Genomic DNA, 24,695 nt, shown 5'->3' with positions numbered 1-24,695 from the left:
TGAAATTAGTACTTCAGCTTTGTCTCCGATAACCATGGGGAATCTCAGCAAGTCCCGAACTCTGATATTGCACGTACAAGCCTTTCTGACTGAGCTACGAGTGTTTATTTATTGAGTAAATTTCAGATGTGCATATAAGTTTTTCCTCAATCAACTACATAGCCCTGAAAATTTCTATATCCTCTATGTACCCCCAATTTTTACTTTGACTCATGCTATACCCATACTGTCAGTTGATTGTGTGTTGCCATTGGATTTTTCTAAAATGCCACTCTCTCGTACTTATATATAATCTATTTTGAAAACATAAATTTCAAGATCAAAACGAGTTTCTTTATAATACAATCAAATAGGGAATAATTATTTGATGCCAAATAAAAAAATCAAAATTTTAATCATATTTAAGAAATGATTGAATCAATACGTGTGTTTCATTGGGAAATTGAAATCATAGTTATTTTAATTTGGTTTAAATTTTGGTGAAAATGTTGTTTTAGTCTTATTGAAAATTTTGAAATATTAGTTTTCAAATTTGTGGTAAAATAATTCTATCCTCTTTGGTATTTTTTTACAAATGAATTTAAGTTAAAAATTATGTTTTCCCAGTAAACTAGAACATAAGTGATAGAGATAGGGCAATATAGTTATTTTTTTTTAAAAAAAGTTAGCGGTCAAGACATGATCAAGTAGAAAAATGGTTAAATTGGGTATCAAGATGATAACTTAGGGGCATCTATAGGATGGGGCAAAATTGAGAGGCATACAAGAGCCTGAGGAAAAACTCATGTGCACATAAGGAATTTCTTTTTCTTTGTTTACATAAGACTTATATAGTAGTTACACTATAACATCATAATCACATTAATGTGATTTATAGTGAACAAACATGCTGAGTGATGTATAAATAGTCCTGTTTTTTTTTTTTTTTTGCATCAAACCGGCCAACGTAGGAGACCCATTTATTAGCATAGAAGAAACAGGAATTTCAACACATACATAGGCCAACAAATCAAGGCCCAAAGAAAAATCACGCAAAACTAGACCTGCGTTGACGTGTCCGCTAATAGAACGGCAACAACCGTAATGGGGCGTTTTGGGCCTCACTTTTCTATGAATTGGGCTTTACAGTTGGGCCCGTATACGTAGTTTAGGCCTGTTCACTTTTCTGGGCTGGTTTCGGCCTTTTATTCGGCAAATAAGAATATTTTCAGCCCACTATATATTGTGCGCGCTCTTCGGCCTGTTATACCTCTATTTAAGCCCATTTACAATCGTCTAGATGTTCAAACTGTTGAACAGGATTATGCTCATGGCCAAACCAAAAGCCGGCATGAGAACCTGCTCTTCCTAGATTAGCAAGAACATGATTACCTCTATTCTGAGTTCGGTGAATTTTCCTAACACACGCATTCCGTCTTCCAGAGATAATCTGTCGAACTTCTCTCACTAGGATTAGTCAGATTATTAACATGAACACAACATCTTGGGCTCAGACCTCGGTGGTCAGTACTCAACACCAATCCATAAAACTCACGGAACCAACAAGAGGAAACGATGAGAGCGCGACAAAAATCCTGTCAATTTCATTGCACATAGCTACATACCGGTAATGTCCATATTTACATCCCAATTAATGATTGACCCAAACTCCATGTCCTCTGATTCGCCCTGCTGTGCTCTCGATGACCTACAAAGATCACATAACCCAGTGAGCAGGACAGACTGCAGGAAACAGTTCAGATCAACTGTTCACTTGGTTCTTGAGAAAGCAAACAACACAATTGCATTTTCTACTCACATGTTAATGTGATGCTGAGATTAGAGCACAACTATTCCGTCCCGCCTGACGTGCACGCAGGCCTTCGTGGGGGAAGCTGGTGATATGCCGTCCGCTTCAGATATTGAACAGCAGAAGAGAAACACAAACCAGTCAATATTTATATATATATATATATATATATTTGGCAGTGTGCACAGATTGTTATATTGATTGGACTGACTTGGAAGATCATGATTTCACTGTCAGTTAATGGTTTTATATTGGCAGGATATTTTCTAAGGAAGTTCCTTTCATATGGGAAGTGGAATGTTCAGAGGATCCATCACTGTTGCTTACACCATGAACAAGCGAAAAAGGTGTGTGCATGGTCATGGATGACCCAATTGCCATACGCAATCCAACTCATATACCTGCAACTTGGGTTTCAGGGGCTCCGCTGGGCCTTTTGTGTCGTTGGTTGCGCCTTGCTGAAGAAATAGGCAGGATTGGATTTTTTAGAACTAGTTCAGACGAATCATAAATTTCACTGCCGATTATTTTCCTCTTGTTGCCTAGAAAAGAAAAAAAATTTCATAGTTTTTGTACATTACCTTGCCAAGTACCCAGTCAGCTGAATCGAAATAAGCACGCTCATGGTCCTGAAAAGTGGTTGCAGCATAAAAACATCAGTTTCTCTCAAGTCAAATGTTCCTGCAGGTTTCTGTTGAAAGATGACTTGCTGATCATCCAGGATATTTGTTTGAGCATGGTATCAGCATACCTTATTAATCAGAGGTTTCTTTGGAGAAATCCCTCCATATTTGTTCTGCGATGATCCCTGCAAACAAATTACAAATGCACAACCTTCGGTTAGTAAAAGAATAAGTGCACGGCGACAGCAAAATTCAGACTTGCGTCAGCAGTGGTACTCAGATTTACACCTCTGTGGAACCGCAGGCTAAATGGTTAGTTGAACATCACATCAACAACTTGCACTAAATGAGCAGTGTCTTAATTAGGTCACATGTTAGAAATATGTTAACAGGCACAGCAGTTGACAGTGTTTGGAAAGGATCAAGCTGACCAACTTTTTCGCTAATCGATGTGCTCAAGTATTTTCCAGCCACACACGCCAATCAGGATGCATCCAGCCATCAAGTGCTTCTGTTATATCCATTTTAATAATGGGTACTGTGTTTGTTGACGACAAAGATGTGCTACCTGCAGTGTCTATTGCCATCTTTGATGGCTGGCTCCTAGACGGCTGGATCCTGACGGAGGCACTGTTTAATTTCCAGAAAGTTTTCTCAAAAACATCATATTGAATTTTTAGTTATCTAAATAAAGTATTAAACATAGATGAAACAAAAAATTAATTGTACAGTTACGGAAGAAATCTTGAGACGAATCTCTTTTAAGCCTGATTAGTCCATGATTAGCCTTAAGTGCTACAGTAACCAACATGTGCTAATGACGGATTAATTAGGCTCAAAAGATTCGTCTCGCAGTTTCTAGGCTAACCATGAAATTTGTTTTTTTCATTCGTATCCGGAAACCCCTTCCGACGTTCGATCAAACATCTGACGTAACACTTCTCCCAAAAATTTATCATCTAAATGGGCCCGAGTGATATTTGCATGAAGGTTGATGATTGTAGCTTTTATAAAAAATCTTTCTTTTGACAAATAAAGGGCGACGATACCATCACATCTTCTGGTGTGAGAATAGGTCAGATTTCAGAAAGAGACCCTTTTCACTTTAAAACCATATATTGTTTTGTGCACATGTTTCTTGTAAGAGAAAAAGTGTCTTATATATAAGTTTGACACAATAATAACTTATCTTCCTTTTGTTTGAAAAAAATAAGTTTGTGCCAAATGACTGTATAAAAGAAAGAACAGTGGAGATTAGTTTACATGGTCAGTCAATCTGGGAAACTGTTTTAAACTCTCGAGAGAACGTCCTCATCTATTGCATGCTATTCAAATAGTCATAAAAAATATGAAAAAAATTGTAAATATAGATTAATATGTGATATATCACTACACAAACATACAAGTTAAAATATAACTTCTACAATTCATAGAAAAAATAATAAATATATGATTGTAATTATGTATATACTATTTATAGTTTAATTTGTTTTTTGTTATGAATTGTAGAAGTCATATTTTAACTTGTATGTTTGTGTAGTGATATATCACATATTAATCTATATTTATAATTTTTTTTATATTTTTATGACTATTTAGATAGTATGCAATAGATGAGAAGCCGACGAGGTGATATTCCCTCGAGGGTTGAGAATCCATGCTCCAGTCAATCTAGGTTACATACTTAGATATTGCAAAGATAAGAGACATCAAACGTTGACCATAATTCTGAAGTGGCAAGATTCTATATAGATAAAAACACAAATGACACGAAGATAAAACACAATTTATCGCACGAAAAGGCGCCTGTTGTTTTGACTCTTAGGTATGTATATATGGACCTGGTATACCGGTCGGCAGCTGTTCAATTCAGCTGCACAACTTGAGGACCAAATTTATCGACAAACAAACGCAGCACATGTAGCGCAAGTTGACCAGCAGAAAGTCTAGTACTTGCAGGCAGAAGTAAGCAGCCATGGAATATCCTAGCTGATTTATACTTGGATGGACGGAGCCACACGTTTTGAAAATTTGATCCATTTATTTTTCGTCATGAAAGCAACAAACGGCGAGACCAAATTGGCCTCCTCTACTTCCTCTGATTTTGGTTTCCAAGTCGGCATAATTGTACTGTTTGGGTTCCTTTCCCTGACCTTAGTTTTCAAATGCCACGTGACGCTCTCGGCGACTTGGTGCTGTTTTCATCTCGAAATAAATAAACGCGGCGAAATGGTGGCATGCAGATAAGAAAATTTTGAACTAACCGAGAGAGAGAGAGAGAGAGAGAGAGATTTGAACTTTCGGACAAGAGCCCCGTAAAAAGGCCAATTCTTCAGTCAAATGTTGGCAACGTTTGGACCATCCAATGGATGATGTCCGATCATTTTCATGAGAGAAGCTCTTCTTTAGGAGGTAGTTATTGCTATTTGACCGGGTGCGCGCGCGATCGAAACACCCACCTGAATATTTGGTTGAGATTTATGAACGGAAATATTCACAGACATGGATATGTGCACTTCCCGATTATGAATATCTACTTCTCAACGGGGAAAAGAAAATCACAACTGAATACTATCCTCTTTATCACCAAAATAACTATGTTCGCACGAGAAACAGGGAAGGTAACAGTGAGCAAACATAGTTGGTTGCGATAACCGAGAGCAAGAAATGTTCATCGCCATGGGAGGCTGATCATGCTCTTCAATTCTTTTCTTTTGTTTTTAACGAAGGTAGGCTGGACATGCTCGAGTGAAGAGAAAAAGGCACGGAGAATTGGAGTTTACATAGGAGGAGTTGAGTAGGAGTGGTACATACCTCTTCCCGCTGCGTCGCGGCGGCTCGGTTGCCTTCACCGAAGCTTGCCATCCTCTTGGTTCGTCGGAGCAAGGTAGCTAGCTAAGCCCCTCTGAACCTTGATCGACCTGAACCTGAACCAGAACGATGGAGTATGTGGCCGGGTAGAGCGAGGACTCGCGTACGTAATATGTGTGTGGAGATATAGATAGGGGAGAGGAGACCGAGGAGAGGAGGGTGTAGAGGTAGGTGGCGAGAGCAAAAAAAACTCAGATGGGAAGGGACGCACGCAGGCAGGACGCAGAAAGAAGAGCTAGAGTTCGCGAGATCGAGCGAGGTAGGTTACGTTACGTAGGCAGGCAGGAGCGGACGCGAGGGAAAAGGCGTGCGTGACGACGGGCGAGATACTCTCACTCGTTCACGCGGGCAGCGCGGAAGGGCCAAGGGCGCAGCTGAGCCGAAACGGATGGAGGTCGGTTTCGAGGAAGTTAGCGCGCGCGAGGTCAGGTCGTATTCCTAATTTCCTATTACCCCCCGCGCGCGCGGCCGGTGGGGCGGCGTGGTCCGCCCGAGGCGCTGGGCGCCGCGCGGTGTTGGGGTTTGGGGGGTTGTGGGGTGGGACGGACGGACTCGTCGTGGGAGAGGAGAGGAGATGTGAGCGGTGAGCCGGGCGCGGACGGCTAGCTTGTATCGCTTGCCGTGCCGTGCCGTGCGTGACGATGGTATCTCCGGGGGTTATCTGTGCACGTAGCCTGAGATGTACTCTGATTCGAGGGATATTCGTCTTCTACTTGCGTCGAGAATATACCGTGACTCGTCTTGTCTAGAATATGCATGAGATTTTCTTTTATTTGTAGAATGATGTGTGACGAAGAGGATGTTATGTCTTTGGATATATAATACTTCATCCGTTTTTTTATTTAATATTGTTGACTTTTGAGCTATGTTTGGTCATCTATTTTATTCAATTTTTTACATATATAAATTATAAATCATGCCTACAGTGTCTTTAATAATAAATCAAATTACAACAAAATAATTGATAATCATGTAAACTTTTTGAAAAATACAATAACGTTAAATAAAATGGACCACTACACTACACTACGGTTTACCGTTCTACCAACGGGATAAATCCCGATTCTGACAGCCATTCAAGAATCTTTTCCTAATAGTTTAGACTAGGGATGGCAATCGGGTACAACGGGTACGAGTACTGCCTATTCATACCTATACCCGTGAGAGAAACCGTGCCCACGGATATACCTGTTATTACATCACGGGCAACAACCTCTACCCATACGCGATACACGCGGGCGCCGTATACCCATGAAAAAACACGTTGACCCGCCAATCACAAGGCAATGTAGCAGCCACAAAAACTGGACAGAGAAGATGGAGGCGACAACGGATGAGGCGGCGGCGTCATCGGCTGCGGGCACCGGACCAGGATGGGGGCGACGGCGTCGGCGGGGACGGGGTGGCGGCCTCGGCCACGAATCCTTGGCAGCGGCGGCGTCGTCGTCATCGGATGTGGGTGCTGGATCGGGATGGGGGCGCCGGCCTCGGGCGGCGTCAGGTGCCAGTGTCGGCGAGGATTGGGACTGGGCGATGGCCTCGGCCGGCATCGGGCGCGGGCGTCGTGCGGGGATAGGGGTGATGGCCTCGGCAGGCGTCGGATCCTCGGCAGCAGCGTCGTCGTCGTCGTCGAGGGGATGGGGCACGGGCGGCCCGACGCCAGTGGCAGAGGGGGAGATGGGATCGGCGAAGGGGGAGGATGGGGGCGCCGGCGGCCAGGTGCAGGGGCGGATCCAAGAAAAAATCATAGGGGGGCTGAACAAACCGGCTACCCTGCGTGGGTGCGCCCCTGTCGCCCTCCGCTTTGCTGCGTGTGCCAGGCTCCCTGCCATGCCACACACCACCGCCGACCCCTACCGCCTGCGTAGGCCACTCGCCGCTCGGTCCGCTCCTACGCGCCCACCGTGGTTGCCAGCTGACGACCGCCTCCGCCGCTCCGTGCATCCATCGTCCACCGCCAGCTGCCTGGGATTGGGTGAGTGTGAGTGAGGATTAGGGTATTGTGGTGGGGAGGAGGTGTGGATTGGGATGAGAATGGATGCATGGTTTGGGTGGAAATAGATAAAAATGGATGGCTGAATGTTGATGATTGTGTTCTAAGTGGGCTAGGCCAAGGAAACAAATTTACTAAGCTTCTTTTCATAATGATCCAACTAACTTCATCTTCTACCTCTAATCACGAACTGAAGAACTCTATCCCCCATCCCATGAAACCATGGAGAAAATTTATAGGGGCTTAGGGGGGTCTCCATGGGATCGCGCGCCGGTAGTGGAGGCTCAAGACCCCCCCAGCCCCCATGCCACCTCCGCCGCTGGTCGGGTGGAAGACTGGGATGATTTTGCTGTGGATGGAAATCTAAAATTCCATATATATGTGTGTGTGGATAGTTGGGCCTATTAGTCAGTCTCCTATAGACAGGTAAACGGGAGAGACGGTATGGGTAGTGCCCGTTTACCCGTTGGGTACTAATCTTGACCTAATAAAATACCCACAGGTACTAAATAGAGAACAAAACCGATCCTATTAGGGTTTTTACCCGCAGGTAAATAGTTAAATGGGTATGATTGTCATCTCTAGTTCAGACCCCACACATCAAGCGCACATGGAATATTCATATATGTGCTACTTGGGCACATGTTAGACAAACACACATGCGTGTGTACGTACTGTGTTTGTGTGTGTATATATATATAGCTTTATGTTAAAATTATTTACTACTCCCCTCGTTTCATTTTGTGACATTGTTCCATTAATCAATATATATATATATTGTATTGGTGTCTAAGTTTGTCCAACCTAGATAAAAGAACTTCTTGATGGATGAGTACCATTGTAATTTCATACAATGTACAGGCTAAAGTTGTAACAAAGCGACAAAATAAAGGAGCGGTCTGTGGTCGCTGTGGCGCTCTAGCCAGTGGTAAAGCAACTGTGGTGCAGGAGATTATGGGTTCAGATCTCCTATGTCTTTCTTATAAATAAACACGTGCAGCTTCTGAAAAATCTCCCTGTTTAATTCAACAGCTGAAAGAGAAACCCAAACAACCACAACTACTTTTGAGCCAGTCAACACGTATACTAATTTCTTCCATCCAGCAGAATGTACAAGATGATTAATGGCACACCTTTGAGGCTTTCAAAACTACACCATCAATTTCGAAACTCTACAATTTTGATGTAAAAAACCTCTTCAATCTTCAACTGTTCGACAGACAGAGAGAGGAAAAAAAAAATGAACGAACGGATCGACGAACTAACCAATGAACAAAACAATCTCCTATTGTCCTAATTCCTATCACTAGTTCAAAGAATCATTTGAATATTTTCAGATTTCGTGGATGGTATCGAGGACGGGCCTCCACGGCCTCGGCCCAGGCCCATGGGCCACGACGCCCATCCCCTTTACTTGGACGTCTGGGAATAAGTTCACTATGTGTCCCTCAAGTTGTCACAAAGTATCAAAATCGTCTCTCAACCGCAATACCAGAAATGTTGGCCCTCGAAGTTACGAAAACCGTTCAATTCAGGTCCCTGGGAAGTATTGGAGGGTGGTTTTGCTGATGTGGCATCCCAGTCAGCAAAAATAGATTAAAAAATTCATGGGGCCCATCTGTCAGCCTAATAAGAACAAAAAAAAAAACCCACACTCTCCCCTCTCCATCGAGGCCGGCGGCCGGGCATCGGTGAGCTTGGGCGTGGGCAGGAAGGCGATGACACGGAGCGCGAACTGGGTGGCAGTGGAACGACAGCGGCGGCAGCGGGCACAGGCTTGGTTGCTTGGGGCGGATGCGCTGGCGAGCTTGGCCTCCGCGAGGGCGACCGAACAGCCTTCCCCGTCCTCACTGGAATCAGCAACGACGCGCCCGTCCTCGTCTCCGGCGTTGCCCGGGCGCCGACACCGCCCGTCATCTCCTCGCCCCACGTCTGGCTCCTCCCAGCCGGCCGCCGAGTCGCCCCGTCAGGCTCCTGTGCGCCACATGGCCACCGAGCCGCCGCCGCCGCCCCGCGCTGCCAGCCGCCGGGCGTCGTCGAGCCTCGGCCACGCCGCTCGGCCACCGAGCCATCGCTGCTGCCGCGCGGCCGCTCCTGCTGCCGTGTCACCGTGCTCCCATGCGCCACCCAGTCACCGAGCTAGCGCCACACTGCCCCGCGCTATCGTTGCCGTCGTTGCCGTCGGGCGTCGTTGAGCCCCAATCGCGCCGCCGCGTCGCGCCACCCAGTCGCCGAGCCACCGCGCGGCCACTCCCGCCGTCGTGTTGTGCTCCCGTGCGCCACCCGGCCGACGAGCCACCGCCGCCGCCGCGTGGCCGCTCCTGCTGTCGTGCCGCCGAGCCACCGCCACGCCACCCTGTGCTGCTGTTGCCGCCGGGCGTCTTTGAGCCCCGGTCGCGCTGCCTTGCCGCACTACCCGGTTGCCGAGCCGCCGAGCGGCCGCTGCCGCTATCGTGTCGCCGCTCTCGTCATCACGTCGCCGGGCTCCCATGCGCCACCTGATCGCCGAGCCACCGCTGCCGCTCCCGCTGTTGTGTCACCGCTCCCGTCGTTGCGCCGCCGGGCTCCCATGCGCCACCCGGCTGCCGCGCTGTTGCTGCTACCGCGCGTCGTCGAGCCCCGGGCTCCCGCGCGACTCCAAACTGCCGAGCCACCCCCGCCATCGTGCTGCCGGGCTCCCGCACGACTCCCAGCCGCCGTCGCATGTGCTCTGTGAGGGAGAGAGGAGAGAGTAAAAGATAAAAAATCTGATGTGGGACCCACCGGTCACCACGTTAGCAAAATCGGTCAAAAAATAGGTCAATACTGTCGAGGGACCTTTTGTGAACGGATTCGGTGAGTTTAGGGGTACACATTTCTGGTATTGTGGCTAAGGAATGTAAAACAAACTCGCAGTCAAGTTTAGGGACCTTTAGTGGACTTATTCCTTCCTCCGTGCCAGTGTGGTCGACGGCTTCCGGGAAGAACCTTTTGCCGCGCCGGCTACTTTCTTGCCGCCGGAGACAACGAGACGGCCGATGGCCTCCGCCTCCCTGTCTCCCAGGCGCGCCGGCCCGGCTCATAGGGACAAGGACGTACGGTTGAAAATATAAGCATATAATGATTTAATTCATTACATAAATAAATCATGACATTGTATAACGAAAGCATAGCAACACATGAGTCAACCAACATAAACATAACAATGAGACTTAATCTGAACATGTATGCAAAAGAGGTATATACGAATAGATTGAACATATGCATTACTAAATTAAACATAATTAACTAGTACCGAAGGTTGTTCTGATGAGAAGGATTGGGCGCACCACGGACTACTCGCGGCGTAAGATGTTGACGGTGGCGTGCCACAACCGATCGACGAGGAAGACGAGCCATTGTGGACAAACAACAAGCAGTCGCGCGGAGCGCTTCTCAAAAACCTTATTCGCCCTCACGCGGTGTAAGACTTTGCGAGGGCGATGGTTCCGAAGACCTGCTCTCTCAATCGCTGGTGCACACCGATGAAGGGGATAGAGTAGACGACGGTGGTGGTGCAGTATAGAGGAAAAGACAAATACTAGATTGTTTTTCACGTGCGTTGCAAAGAGGTAGCGGTTCAGTATATATAAATAGGACGTGTGATCAATACGTCTACCGTATCGTAACCGAACCGGATAGGCCGCACGTAACCTATGTGAGCTCTACGCTATTTCACGTATGGAAAGATCCAATAAGTTTTCAAAACTAACACCGGAATTTCGAATTTCTATTTATCGCAGTAAAACAAAACTATAAAAGTAAGTCGCATCTGCGCAAACACGAGGAGCCAATTTTGACGGACCATTCACGCGCATGTCGTGCACACTCGTCACCTAGCCCGGCCCGTGTCTGAGCTAGAGCAAGCGAGCGCGCGCGTGTTCCTCTACCTCTCTTTCTTGCTCAACTGCCTAGAGAACACTCTTCTATTTAAAGGGATCTCATTTTTATAGAACTAACAAGATTGTACTAAAGGTTTATATGCATGTTTCACTGAGGTGAGCTTTTTTTATTTTTCTAGAAATTAATCTAGATATGAACCTTAGCCCATCCATCAATTCGAACACGTACACCTCGCCGGCACGCAGCGGCTGGTCGGCCGGCAGCTCCAGCGCCAGCACCCTCCTCTCCTTTGCCACGTCCGCGACCCGCGCGACTACGTGCTCCGGCGCCTCGATCATCAGCTTCACGGCTACCGCGGCCGCCTCCACCACCACCCGTACCGGGCGCCCGTCAGTCCTGATCACCAGAGGTCGCCGCCTCGCGCCGCCGCCGAAGAAGCGCTGCAACGACGCTGCCGCCACCAGCGAGTTGCTCATCGACGTGATGTATATATGTGATCTTGGTTTTGCTGATCGGGTGCCGGCTACGCTCGCCTTGCTTGCTGCTAGGGTTGGGGAGCTCGTCGATCTGCTTGATTTGGCTGCGTGTTTTATACGGGAGGCAGCGATGCGGGGGAGGACTGAGGAGGATGGGGGTGGGAAGGGGAGGAGAAATTTGAGATTGTGTCATTGCTTAAGGTTGGATTCGATGGTACGTCATTTTATAAATAGGCTTTGATAAGGAGTCACGCTTAACTGGGTGGGCTTCGATCTTTTGTATTTTGGCACATTTATATATTCTAGGTGTATTTTTTGTTGGAATTTATTAAAAATAGGACCGTTTGCCCTTAGCTTTGTGGTTGAACTATCGATGTTGACTCCTCCTCGCTCGCCACGCGTGCAGACATTGGCCTAGCTCCGGCTAGGGTTTGGCGCCACCTAATGCCTGGTTGGCGGCGACGTGAGGAGAGCGGCGCTAGAGGTGACCGAGGGGATGCCGCCCGACTGGACGAGGCACTAGAAGTGGGACAGCGCAGAGGAGACGTCCACGATGCAGGAGTGGCAGGCCACTAGCGTGTCGGTGACAACTGGGTCGGTAGGGCCGTCGGCGAGGTGGGATGCCATGGCGTGCGCTTCCGGAAGGCGGCTGCGGCGGAGCAGCTGGGAGGGGAGGTCGGCGCAGTGCGAGGCGTGGGAGCGAATTTTGGGCAAACTCGCGACAGAGAGAGAAAGAGGGAGAGGGTGCGAGGTGAGTTTAAGGCCCAGGAGTCGTCGTCGCTGGAGACTCATTGGGGAAAAAAAACAATGAGACAGGGCAAATCGGTCACTCAATCCTAAAATTCCATCGAAACACACCTAAAATGCATAAATGTGCTAAAATAGTAAAAGATCAAAGTTTATCCAGTTAAGCATGACTCTTTATCAAAGCACATTTATAAAATGGCATATCATCGAATCTAACCTTCAGCAGTGGCAAAATCTTAAATTTCTCGGTAGGTCGGCTGGCCGGAGTCGATCGGACACATGTCCGGTTTGCGCGTGCTGTTGCATGGCCGACTCCGGACTTGGTGTAGGCGTGTAGCAACTAGCTATTGGCCAGTTCAACAGAAATTAAGTTTGTGGATATATATTACTAAATTGTGTTTGACAAGGCAAACTTTTTAAAATAATATATATGGACCGAACATTAGGAAGTAGCGAAAACATGTTTAGAGCTCTCCAAGAGACTAGGATCATACTTGACATACTAAATTTTAACAATTTTATATAAAAATTATACTCCAAGAGACTAACTATTTGATTTGTTATATCATTTGAATGACTAAATATAACAAGTCATTCTCAAGATTGTTATTCGTGGGTCCCACTCATGAACCTATAGGTTATTCTTTCCTGGATAAATTTGGAGAGTGAAGATAGATAGTTTGTTGGAGTGTATATTAGATTTGGAGTTGGCAAACTTGATAGGAATGGTTAAATTTTGACTCTCCGGTACATTCTGACCCAAACAAAAGTAGTCCTACAAAACACGCTGATTTGCCCCCACATAGATTTTAAGGATGTATCAGGAAATTAAAGCTCAAAAATCACATGTGAGCTTGGTAGAACAAATTGACGAATTCATGTGGAAAACTCGAAGGAATGGTACCATCAATTCCATGTATATTTTTTAAAAAATGTGTAGTGATATAGTGCTAAGGAAGTCTTTCATTTGGAACCAAACAATTCTGTTAAAGATAAAAATTCCACCTTCGTATATAAAAAAGGTATAATCTAGCTAATAGGAGACAAGAAGATAAGTCTTCTAATACAAGACGGAGGGAGTACGACGTACCAAGTAAGTTGTACCAATTTGAATGTTTCGTAAGGTTTGCTAAGGTGCAACAATATGATAAATTTATGTACCGTGAACATAATTTATTCCTAATGATATTTAACTTAGTTTGAACACCCACGAATCAACCAACGCGCACCCCGTCCGTCTTCTCTCCCGCTCTGATTTGCTCTCTGAATGTCACAAAAACTCTCCAGGACGGCCGAGCTTAACTCCTGCTGATTGACTCTCCCGTCGGACGCCGGCAGAGCAGCCTAACAAGAATCTGATAACAAGAATCTGCACCAGGCTAACTCAAAAATATATTGAACTGAAGCAGCTCCTAGTTGAATAATCGAATGCGTCTTTATTCTAAAATGTTTATTTACAACCAAACAAAAAAAATGATCCTCTATCAACAGTTTCCACAAAATTTTCGAGCCTCTGAAGAGGGGGGGAGAATGAATGGAGGTTAAATAATGAACCCATGCCGGAATTTTACGGCAATTGTATGGAGCAAAATTGCCACGAGATTTACAGTTGGATGAATTCCTTCCCACCAGTGACCTTAGTTCTATGAGCTCGTTTCGAGCTTGATTTCTTGTCCCGTGTCCGCTTCGCTGGTAACTTCTTGGGCGCAGAGGCTTTTCCAGGTTCCTTTGCAGTGTTATCTGGGAGCATCTTTCTGTGTTGCTGGTGCACCAAAGGATGCTGGGGTGGAGGCGGATTTCGTAGTATTTGTTCCCACAATTCTCTGTGATATGCCTGTTAAGAAGCACATCAAGTAAATTAGATTCAGAAAAAAGAATAATGATCCTCTGAACACAGGCGCCAGAACAGCTAAATGTGTGGTTTTCCTTTCTCACTTGTCGTTAAGGCAGAATTCCAAATTAAGCGAGTTATCACTAAACGTACCTGCACAACGAAGTCACGCCTTTCGCAATCCAGGAACATATCTGCAACCCAATTAACTCGCGTCCTTATTTTATCTCTCACTGTGCTAAAGCTTAGCTGATCTCTGGAGGTGAAGCGATCAACTTCATTAAACCAAAGGCACGTGAAGAGGTTGGTGATAGGGATGTGCTCCCGTATAATTACACAGCCCTCAGGGACATCTGCACAACACAATATACTGTTATAACTTAAAAGACAAACGGAAGGATTACTAGTCAGTAGCTAGATAAGCACTTACCACTCGTGATAGGAAGCTTAGCTGGAGAATAATGGGTTAAACCTTCTCTCTTGTAGAATTCTATTTGGTAATCAATTGAAGCATTGTCATACTTTCCACCAACCTTGTTGGCCTCTGCTTCTTCAAAAACATCAAAGCGTCTGTAATGTCTGGAAATAGCAAAGCTAACATTCTTTCTCCACAAGAATCTGTGACATAACAGGGCTCTTAGAAAGCAAACAATAACAGAAGTTCATATAAAGCTTAGAAAATTGATGCAACTTAGGTCTTTATACATTAGATGGAGAATACATTGCAGTGACAACTAGTAACTTTACTTTCATAGCATACCTAAGGCTGCGTTCGGCTTGGGGGGATAAGGGGTTAGTTATTCAGCGCGAAAAACGTAATAATAGATGAGAACATATTAATTAATTATTAAAAAATATAAAATAGATTAATATGATTTTTTAAAGCAACTTTTCTATAAATTTTTTTTGCAAAATATACACCGTTTAGTAGTTCGGGAAGCGCGCACGCGGAAAACGAGGGAATCTAGGGTTAGATAGTTTGCAGCCGAACACGGCCTAAGTACCTGTGCTATTTTGAGTGCAATCAAAACAGTAGCACGTACAACTTAAGTACAAAACATGATATATACCTCTCTAATAGCTGATAAGGATCCCTCACTAGTTTAAGCTTCCCATCAATCCAAATTGAATACCTCACATTAGGAAATAGACGATGAAGTAGTAATTTCGGAACCTGTTTGACAAAATGATCATAAGGTCAGAAATGATTAGGTACTAACAAATCCACTTATGTTAAGCATGGTTTGCCTTTACAAAATAACATTGTTTTCAAATCAGGTAAACACTCGAAACTGGTGAAAAAGCCATTGTCTATGGCCCCATTTCAATTTGTACAGGACAATAAAAACTTCATATTCAAAGTATCAGTTACAGACCACACTATCAATTATAATCTGTGTAATGCAATAAAGATTCAAAAGACTTGCACATACCTAGAGGTTAATTTACATGTGCATATCTTAACAGCAAGTGCTACTTTAGTAATTACACTACCAGATCAAGGTGCATTTTATGATAAATTCATGTATTATGTATAAGATTATTCTTATCATTCTAAACAGAGGACCAACCTCCCATCTTTATAAACAGAGATCAATTATTACAAACCAACTACATATGTAATAATCTTAATTACTCTACATCTAAGTATAATATATATGGTCCACAGAACAGAAAATTAACTTGCTCACATGCGCCTCTGCCATGATAGAATTTGGTGCCTCGTAGATATAACTAGAAAATAAAAATTTTAAAATATGCAAACCTTTCCATTGCGCCTTGCATCTGAATACGGTAGATTGCGGACAACAACCACGCGCCATAGCCCAATTCTTTTAGAATTATCAATTGTTGTAGTGTTCTTTATTGCTGCTTCTGTTTCTTCATCCAGAAACATGAAAAAGCAAACTGTATCCTTTGAAAACATACTGACGTTTTCTGGTTGTTGCATTAAATCATAATTTCCTGAGAAAGCACAAATAAGCAAGTTGAAACAAGATGTGTAAATACAATTCATATGAAAGGATGATATATTTACCAAAAATAGCAGAAGCAACAACTGTCCCCTGGCACTGCCACATCTCAGAAAGATCAGCTCTATCTATGTCGAACCCAGTACTGACACCAGGTATCTTCCCTCTCACAAATCTGAAGAAATGCAGTAAAGTTCAGTTACATCGTAAAATACTAAAATGTATTGATATTTGTACTTTTGTTGATAGTTATCATATAGATGAACAGAAGCTAAAGCAGATGAGCTATGTCTGTAAACATACCCACAATGAACTGTCATGGAGTCCTTTATGTCATATGACTTATCTCGCTCTTCCAATGATGGATAACCTCCAAACAGAGAGCCGCTATTTGACTCTTTCAAAATCAAATTACCATCAGACAAATAAGTTAAGCTTCGAAGGACTGGTGATGATGATGGTGCGCTTGGCATCAATGCCAGGGCCTGCTCAACAGGCACATAACAAACAGGACATGCTACAAAAGTACAAAATGTTACAGTTAGATTGAAACCTTTTCATAACTCTGAATTTAATTAGTCAAAATGATAAACTTACGTCGTGGTCCAGTCCGTTTCCTGTCAATAGGTGGAGAAGAAAATGAGAAATTTTCACAAGGATGGTGCTCCAGAACCACAGATGGTGGGAAGCTCCACGAGAGACCCCGAAGTTTATCATGACTACTGCCAGACTGTTTTTCTGTCTGTGATGCTGTACTCAAACCATTCCTACTCAAAGAATCTCCATGGATTGTTGGTCTACCCGAAGATGTCCAAACAGGATTCACAAAGCTCCGGACTTGATCAGAAAATCCCAGCATGGTTTCAATACCAGGTGGTGCATCTTCATCTAGCATAGGTCATGATAAGATTTCATAGTTCAGTATTATGAAAAACAATGGAAAGTGAGATCATAAAAATTAACCAAAAAAAATCTGTACATAATGTTAAAGATGGCATCTTACTTCGGTATGCTTTTGAATATTATATAAGTTCAGTCTTCTTGGTACCCACACAAAAAATTTAGCTCACACTGTTTGACACATGCAACATGAGAAAGAAAAAGCATACCATGATTCACAGTAGATGTTCAGTAGAATCACCAACATAGACAGATGCATGTGACAAAAGTACTTTAACAGTTACTACTCAAGCCCTGAATGATGCCATTAGAGTAGCAGGCAGTTGCCTTGTTTTAATTAGTAATGGAGTGAAATTACAGAAAAATCGACCATTATCTATTCACATAGTTGTAACAGAGATGGATAGAGTAATCAAAATTAAAGGTTATATGCTGTTGACATATAAAAAAGGCACTGATATTAAGTTATTAAACAATAACTTGGGAATAGATAGGAGTCACAGGACACTGATGCATGAACAGGTGAGGGATATAGTCAGCTGAAGCAAATTAAAGAATGCAAGTAAACAAGGATAAAAGTGATCAAATGCTTACACACATAAACAACTTATGTTGACTTAAACAAGATAATGTGAGTCAGCACCATGTTGGAGTACTAAATAGTAATACCCTGACCCTTTTATTTTGCCATTACTAAAGTTGTTGATCCCAATTTCACTTCACTAGAGCATGAGCATTAGACCTTGTCAACTAAACCTGATAACACCCATGTGAATAACTAAAATCCATAAAGCCAGATGTTTTCCATTCCTGAAACGGGAAATGGCATCCGCATGGTATCATAAAGTAGTAACACTTGTACTAGGTCGCATCACATCATTTGAATGCATAACAAAATATTTGGTCTAGTAGTCACAAAGATTATTAATAGAACATGAGGCAAGATAACTGCTACCTTTACTGACAAGTGACGAGAAGAAGAAGCAGACCACCACGGCGGCGGCTACGAGGAGGAGGAGGAGCATCCGCCGGCGACGGCTGGTGAGCTTACAGATCCGGGCGAAGAGGAGGCCTCGGCCCCCGGCGCCTGCTCCGCCAAGGGACATCTTCCCGGGCTTCCGAGCGCCGAGCGGCGGGGACGGCGACGGCGACTGGCCGTTGGACTGCTGCAAGGATCCATAGCTCCCCGACGACCTGAGCCCCAGTGACCCCACGCCGCTCATGCCGCCGCCGCCGCCTCCCTGGAGGCCACGGCGCCAGCTCGTCGCCCACCAAGTCTGGCCGACGCAGAGCGGCAGATCACAGAGGAGAGACTCTCACACCAACTACCACCACCACCCCACGCTGGCAGTCGATCCAGCACCGACCATGGAAACCGCAATCCGTACGAGAAAAAATCGCCGCCTCTGGCCTCTCAAAATGGAGCAGCTCAAATTCGCGGAAGAAAAGCAGCACGGCGAGATCCCTCCCTCCGATTCGAAACCAAAACAGCAGCAGCTCGGGAAGGAACACGCGCCCCCCGAATTGGAGTAAATTCGGGGACAAATCGGAGAATGCGGGTGGATCGAGGAGGGCGGGAGCGCCGGATTGGGGATTGAAAGGCACACGGGGAGGGACTGGAGAGAGAGATCGTGGGGGCCGTGTGGTCGTGTGATGAATTTTTTCAAGTTTTTGGGGGAGAGAAATCGTGGCTGTGATTTTTGTAGGAACTAGCTATTGTTTTGTTAGGTCTTTTTTCTTCTTTCTGAATGTTTTTATTTAAATTTTAAAACTGAATTATACCGAAATTTATTTATAGAACTAAATCTGTTGGCCACACTCATTTGGAAAGAAATTTTAGCGTAGTATATTTTAAAAACCCAAAAATTAAAAATGCTCGTGGTTTGTCATATTATTTGGTTATTTCAGGAGTGAGTAGCCAAATCAAAATATTTAAATCAGAAAAATAAATTTTAGTGAAGTTTAGTCTTGAAATTAAAAGAATTAAAAATATGATATATCTATTTCACTGCAATTGGACGATTTAACTTATCCAGCTAATGTTATTTTGAGAAAAACTATGGCACAACTATCAATGGCCTAAAAACCATGCGTGCTTTGTTTCATTGTATGCGGTAATATTCTTGCGTAGGAGGCGTCCTCAGCGGTTTATCTATCCAATTATTTATCCTAAAAATAGAGGATGAAGATAAAAATTGAGCTCCAGCAGAACATTTATCTTATACTCTATTTTTTTTGATGGCATCCATATTTGAAGAGAGAAACTATATATTTGGATGTTCTCTCTATCCTCCAAAGAAATATAAAGTATGTCATATATAGATGAGCTGCTGAAGTACATAGAGATATGAATGATAAAATTGTTTTAGATGATCATCCAAATGAAGATATAGATGATTGAAGATCGGCTGGGGATGTTCTTATGGCAACATCGGCATACATCGCTAAAATAGGACTTTCATCTCTACTACAATGGTTATAACATTATTAGGACAATTATAAATTTACTAATAGTTTAAATCGTTATTATAAAAGTGCCATAAAAAATTGTAAAATGCCACTAGAACCGTCAATATCTTTATAATTTAGAGAAAACTAATAGCAAATTTGCAAAAGCCCTAACATTATACTGTCCATAGGTTACAACAGTATCCAGAGATGTAAAGATAATTTGGTTTCTTTCTACACATGTTTTTGACCATTAGTTTTGAGGGTTTTTTTGAACAACTTTAGAGGAAGGAGGATGGCTGTGCTTTTTAAAGTAGTTAATAAATGGCTAGTTTGGTCACTTGTGCTATGCATGGAGGAATAAGGGTCAGGGAAGATGCCAATGCCATATTCGGCATTATTTGGTCTATTACGATTATACTAGTTAGGAACTAAAGAGATGTTTTGTTTGGAATCTTTGGACAAATTTTACAAAACATTTTATGGTATGTCATAGAAGTAGTTTTTATGGTTTCAAATTTGCAAACTAATGTGATAGTATTTTTAACAATTTTAGCTTGACTAGTTTCAGGGTGGTGAAAAAAATAATTTACCAATAAAAATTTTATATGCGTACTCTTAGCGATAAAAAACACAAGGCTAGAAAATAATCTTCGGTAAAAAAACCCAAAATCAACTCAAAATTTAATATTAAAATTTTAAATTTTAACTTACAACATAAACAAAAGCGAAAAGATAGGGAGCCAATGTGAAAGGTTGAGGTAGCCAATAACCGTGAACCCGAGCATATTGTTTTTTCAGATTTATACGTGAATGAAAATATATTATTTTTATTTCTTTGTACGTGCAAAGCTTACAGTTTAGTAGGACTTCACTCTCCTTTTTGTTCAGAGAATCAGACAGGTGTGATTAACCTGTCATTAAAGCGTCGATCGCAATATTTGCGCGCCGGCCGTCATCCGAAGCACACACCCCTCCGGGCAGACACACGTCATCACCCACTAACAACTATTATATTTAAAAAGCTCGTACAAAAATATCAAGCAATTATTATATTTAAAACTCATGCCTACGTGAGCTTAACTATTACATTTAAAATTTATATAATCATGCTACATCATATATAATTTATTAGATTCTAAAGATTAATATAAAACAATATCAAATTATCATCCTCTTTACTATTTTTATAATAATTTTTCTTAATACTTGAACATATATTCATCTATTATTTTAACTTATTTAACATATATTCATCGACGTATCCAACATGAAGTATATTTATGTATTATTTTAACATTAACATGTGTTCATCCATATATTCCGCAGCATCTAGTTATAATATGTTGATCAACCAGCTATTTGAACTCGCCCCTTAAATTTTATAGGCAAAATGATAAGCCCATTACCACACCCCTAGTTTAAATATTTTGTAAACCCAACAAGATATAACACTATTAGCCTCGCCTTTTCAGTTTTAATTATACTCATAAGCTAAATTTTAAATTTTTAACCTAAATTTGAAGTTGACTTTGTGGTTTTCATTGTAGTTTATTTTTTTAGCCTTTACTTTTAAATAACTAAAAATATGCCTATAAAATTTTATTTATAATTTATTTTTCGTTTGTAGATATGTTATTTCGCTTTTATGAAAAAAGCGATGCGATGACCACCTGTTATCCTAAGTGAGACCTGAATATGTATAAAATTATTCATTTATTCTCATCCATGTGCGTACAATCGTCCATGAATCCATACTTTACACAAACGGCTATAGACATATTCAATTCATTGAGAAACGGATACTGCAATTGAGTAGGCTGGAAAGCCTGATTTTTTTTTTGAAAAAGGCTTCAATTTTCATATGTGAAAAGAGTTAAAAGAGACACATGTTTGAATGGTGTATTTTGGTGCCTCTCTTATTCTTCATGTGTCCTCTCTTAAATAGTAGCATAAATAATTTGTATCCTTGTGATTAGGCACTGTTTTTTAGCTAACTATCCGATTATTAAAATAACTTATTTGCTTCATGCTTTTAGAAGAATACCTTTTCTAAAAAAGACTTTCTTCTGGCCACATGTTTAACTTATCATATAATCAAATCGATAATATGGGCAATAATATGCTCAGTAATATAATTTTGTTATGCTAAATATACTTGTCCAGTTGTCCTTCGAGTTATTATGTGATGTCCTATGGTGGTATTTTGTTATGCCTTTCAATTTTGATTTTTTTTTACTTTGGTTCAAAAGTATGTCAAAAAGAAGATGGTTTAATCGCAATGACATATTATAAATGAAAAACAATTTGTAATAAAACTTCAATATTGCGTATTTTTTAGCAATCCGAAAGCAAAAACTAAAAAATATACTATAATAAAAACCTCAAAAATCAACTAAAATTTAAAATTTTAACTTATAATTCTAAACAGAAACGAAAAGACAGGTGCGGACTGGAAGCCTGGAAGGTCGAACGTAACAATTAACAAGGCAAGCAGCAGGTGAGCTTTCTTCTCTAGAAAGGTGATCTTTCTATTCTCCTTTTTGAGATTGAGAGAATGGTGTTCTTTCTAAACAGTGTAGTACTTACTCCCTCCGTTCTACATTATAAAGGATTTTGACTTTTTATTCGCAATGTTAGACTACTTGTCTTATTTAAAAAAATTGAAAATATTATTTTTTATTATTTTCTTTATTATTAAAAATAGTTTAAGTATTACTTATAAATTTTTATATTTACACTAAATTTTTGAATAAGACGAATAGGCAAAAATGATAAAGTGAAATAGCCTCGATCCCTTATTTTCTGGGAGGGGGAGTACGTACCAACAAACTGGCTCACCTTTACTGTGACAAACTGGTACGGTGTATCTGCACCATAGCACGGACAAAAAGTACTAACTCCTTAAAAAAACGAATTCTCCGATTTCCGTGTCTAACGTTTAACTATCCGTATTATTTGAAAAAATTTTAGAAAATTAGAAAAAAATTAGTCACACGTAAAATATTATTCATGATTTATTATCTAATAAAAACAAAAATATTAATTAAAAAAAATTAAATAAGACGAAGAATCAAAAATTAAAGGTAAAAAGTGAAAAATTAGTTTATTTTGGACGGAGGGACTATATTATTAGTGGACGATCGTTGTTCGTGCCATAAAATATTTTGGTGGACGATATGATTAATGCGTGTGTCTAAATTTATTACTATTATATAAACTTAAATAGAGCAGAATCTTGTAATATAAAATAGATTTAATACGTATGTTTTTAGTACAGGAGCGTTCCTTTCAGAGGCTAGAATTAGCCGACTAGGCTCACGTAAAATGTGAAACTTAACTAGAATATGATTAATTGAGAATTAAATATTTAAAGTTAAAATGGATTTATTTGATTTTTAAATAAACTTATATATATAATTTTTATATAAAATACATCATTTTAGCAGCCTTTTGGTTAATTAGATCCATGCCATTATAAATTTGTTAGTTTTGAAATATGCCATTATAATTCGATTAATTATAAAGATGCCATTATAATTTTAGAACTATTTCACATATATCATTTTTAGATCAAAATTGTTCTTTGCACGTGGCAAGGGCGCAATAAACAGCAGATGGGCAATATGGTCTAAATTTTTTTAAAAAATACACCGAAAGAGTATGGAGTGATATATTTCTAATTGTTCTGAAATTATAATGGCATCCTTACAATTAGTCGAATTGTAATGGTATATTTTAAAACTAGCAAATTTATAATGGCATAAATCTAATTAATCCTTAAAAAACATGCTACTGGATCTGGATGTTAAGAGAGCTAGTTCTTATTAAATAGTTTAGAATGCTCCCTACATGCACGTATTTAACAAAACTTTAATAAGTATGGTATATGGTACTATAAAACAACATGTCTATTAATGGATCACCAGATATGTCTCTTTTCTCTTACGTCAGTAGAGACGTGAGAAGGTGTAGAATGCCCACACCCATACAAAGAATCGACAATTAGCTAATGAATCAGATATAGGGTGAATCTTTCTCTTATTATATTTATTCCTTAGAGTAGAAACAAGATCAAATGTTCACCTTACACACATATATATACAGAGGGAATCAAGTTACCATGAGTCCATTTCTAAGTCGAGGTCAAAAAAATATCAAATTATCTCTAAATTTTGATTTATATGACTCAATAAATTCTTCGTATCAAAACAATCAGAGCACACAAATTATTTTTTATTTTTAGAGATTTTTAAGTATTTGTTTTAGATTTAATAAAATGATACACAAAACATTGATTATTTTATTAATGTTGTATTCACTTTTAAAATCTCAAAAAAATACTTAGAAATCTCCAAAAAAGAAATTTTTTTTGCATGCTATAAGATTTTTTTATGAAGAATTTATTGTGCCATATAAATCAAAATTTAAAGGTGATTTGATATGTTTTTGACCCTGACACACGAGCAGCCCATGAATAGCGACTCGCCGTGAAAACATATCATTTATTATGCATACATGCATACATGCATACATGTATGTTTTGGTGTTTTCAGGACCATGTATGGGTAACTCATTTGATTTGATATGTTTTCAGGACCATTTATGTATGTATGTATGTATGTATGGCTGGATAACGAGCAAGCTCGGTTCGGCTCGGTCCAGCTCGTTATCTTAACGAGCTGGCTCGTTAGGCTCGTGAGCCATGCATAAAAAGTTAACCTAAACAATTTTTCAATAGGTTATACAAGCAAATTATCATTTCAAACATGCAAATCATATGAAAATGTATTTAAATATTAAGGTTTGAACCAACAGATCACGTGGTGAACCTATGAAATACTAAACACATGCATTTCAGGATGAAATCAATGAACACCAGTGAATCTTGTGTCTTTGGTCTAGCTCGTTAGGCTCGCGAGCAGCTCACGAGCCAGCTCTGAGCTGGCTCGTTATCTCTAACGAGCTAAAATGCTAGGTCGGCATGTTATAAAAATGAAACGAGCCGAGTCGAGCCAAACCGAGTTTATCACGAGTCGAGCGAGCTAACAAGCCACGAGCTTTCTATCCACTCCTACATGCATGCATGCATGCTTGCACATTTCTCGATATATATGGGTCTTTGATAAGAGATAAATCATTTATCCTTTCTCATTGGGTGATAAATTTTATCTTTGCTCGAC

The 24,695-nt window shown here is 41.3% G+C and overlaps 2 protein-coding genes across 2 annotated transcripts; both read right to left on the bottom strand.

Annotated features, from left to right (window-relative positions):
- Nucleotides 1-1,555: 1,555 nt before the first annotated feature.
- Nucleotides 1,556-5,530, bottom strand: LOC102703072. Its single transcript, XM_006644050.3, has 6 exons — nt 5,227-5,530; nt 2,541-2,597; nt 2,371-2,418; nt 2,191-2,247; nt 1,799-1,892; nt 1,556-1,687 (listed from the first exon to the last, which is right to left on the bottom strand). Exons 1-5 carry the CDS (start codon nt 5,275-5,277, stop codon nt 1,830-1,832), a joined length of 276 nt encoding a protein of 91 aa, XP_006644113.1. The 5' UTR covers nt 5,278-5,530; the 3' UTR covers nt 1,556-1,687; nt 1,799-1,829.
- An 8,206-nt stretch (nt 5,531-13,736) lies between these two features.
- LOC102719635 (probable hexosyltransferase MUCI70) lies at nt 13,737-18,753 on the bottom strand. Its single transcript, XM_015832832.2, has 9 exons — nt 18,020-18,753; nt 16,762-17,052; nt 16,468-16,681; nt 16,230-16,339; nt 15,957-16,156; nt 15,262-15,365; nt 14,622-14,809; nt 14,345-14,544; nt 13,737-14,194 (listed from the first exon to the last, which is right to left on the bottom strand). Exons 1-9 carry the CDS (start codon nt 18,285-18,287, stop codon nt 13,964-13,966), a joined length of 1,806 nt encoding a protein of 601 aa, XP_015688318.1. The 5' UTR covers nt 18,288-18,753; the 3' UTR covers nt 13,737-13,963.
- Between the last annotated feature and the right edge of the window lie 5,942 nt (nt 18,754-24,695).

This window comes from Oryza brachyantha, chromosome 1, assembly GCF_000231095.2.
Source record: "Oryza brachyantha chromosome 1, ObraRS2, whole genome shotgun sequence".
Lineage (NCBI taxonomy): Eukaryota > Viridiplantae > Streptophyta > Magnoliopsida > Poales > Poaceae > Oryza > Oryza brachyantha.
This window is presented reverse-complemented; position numbering and strand designations above follow the sequence as displayed.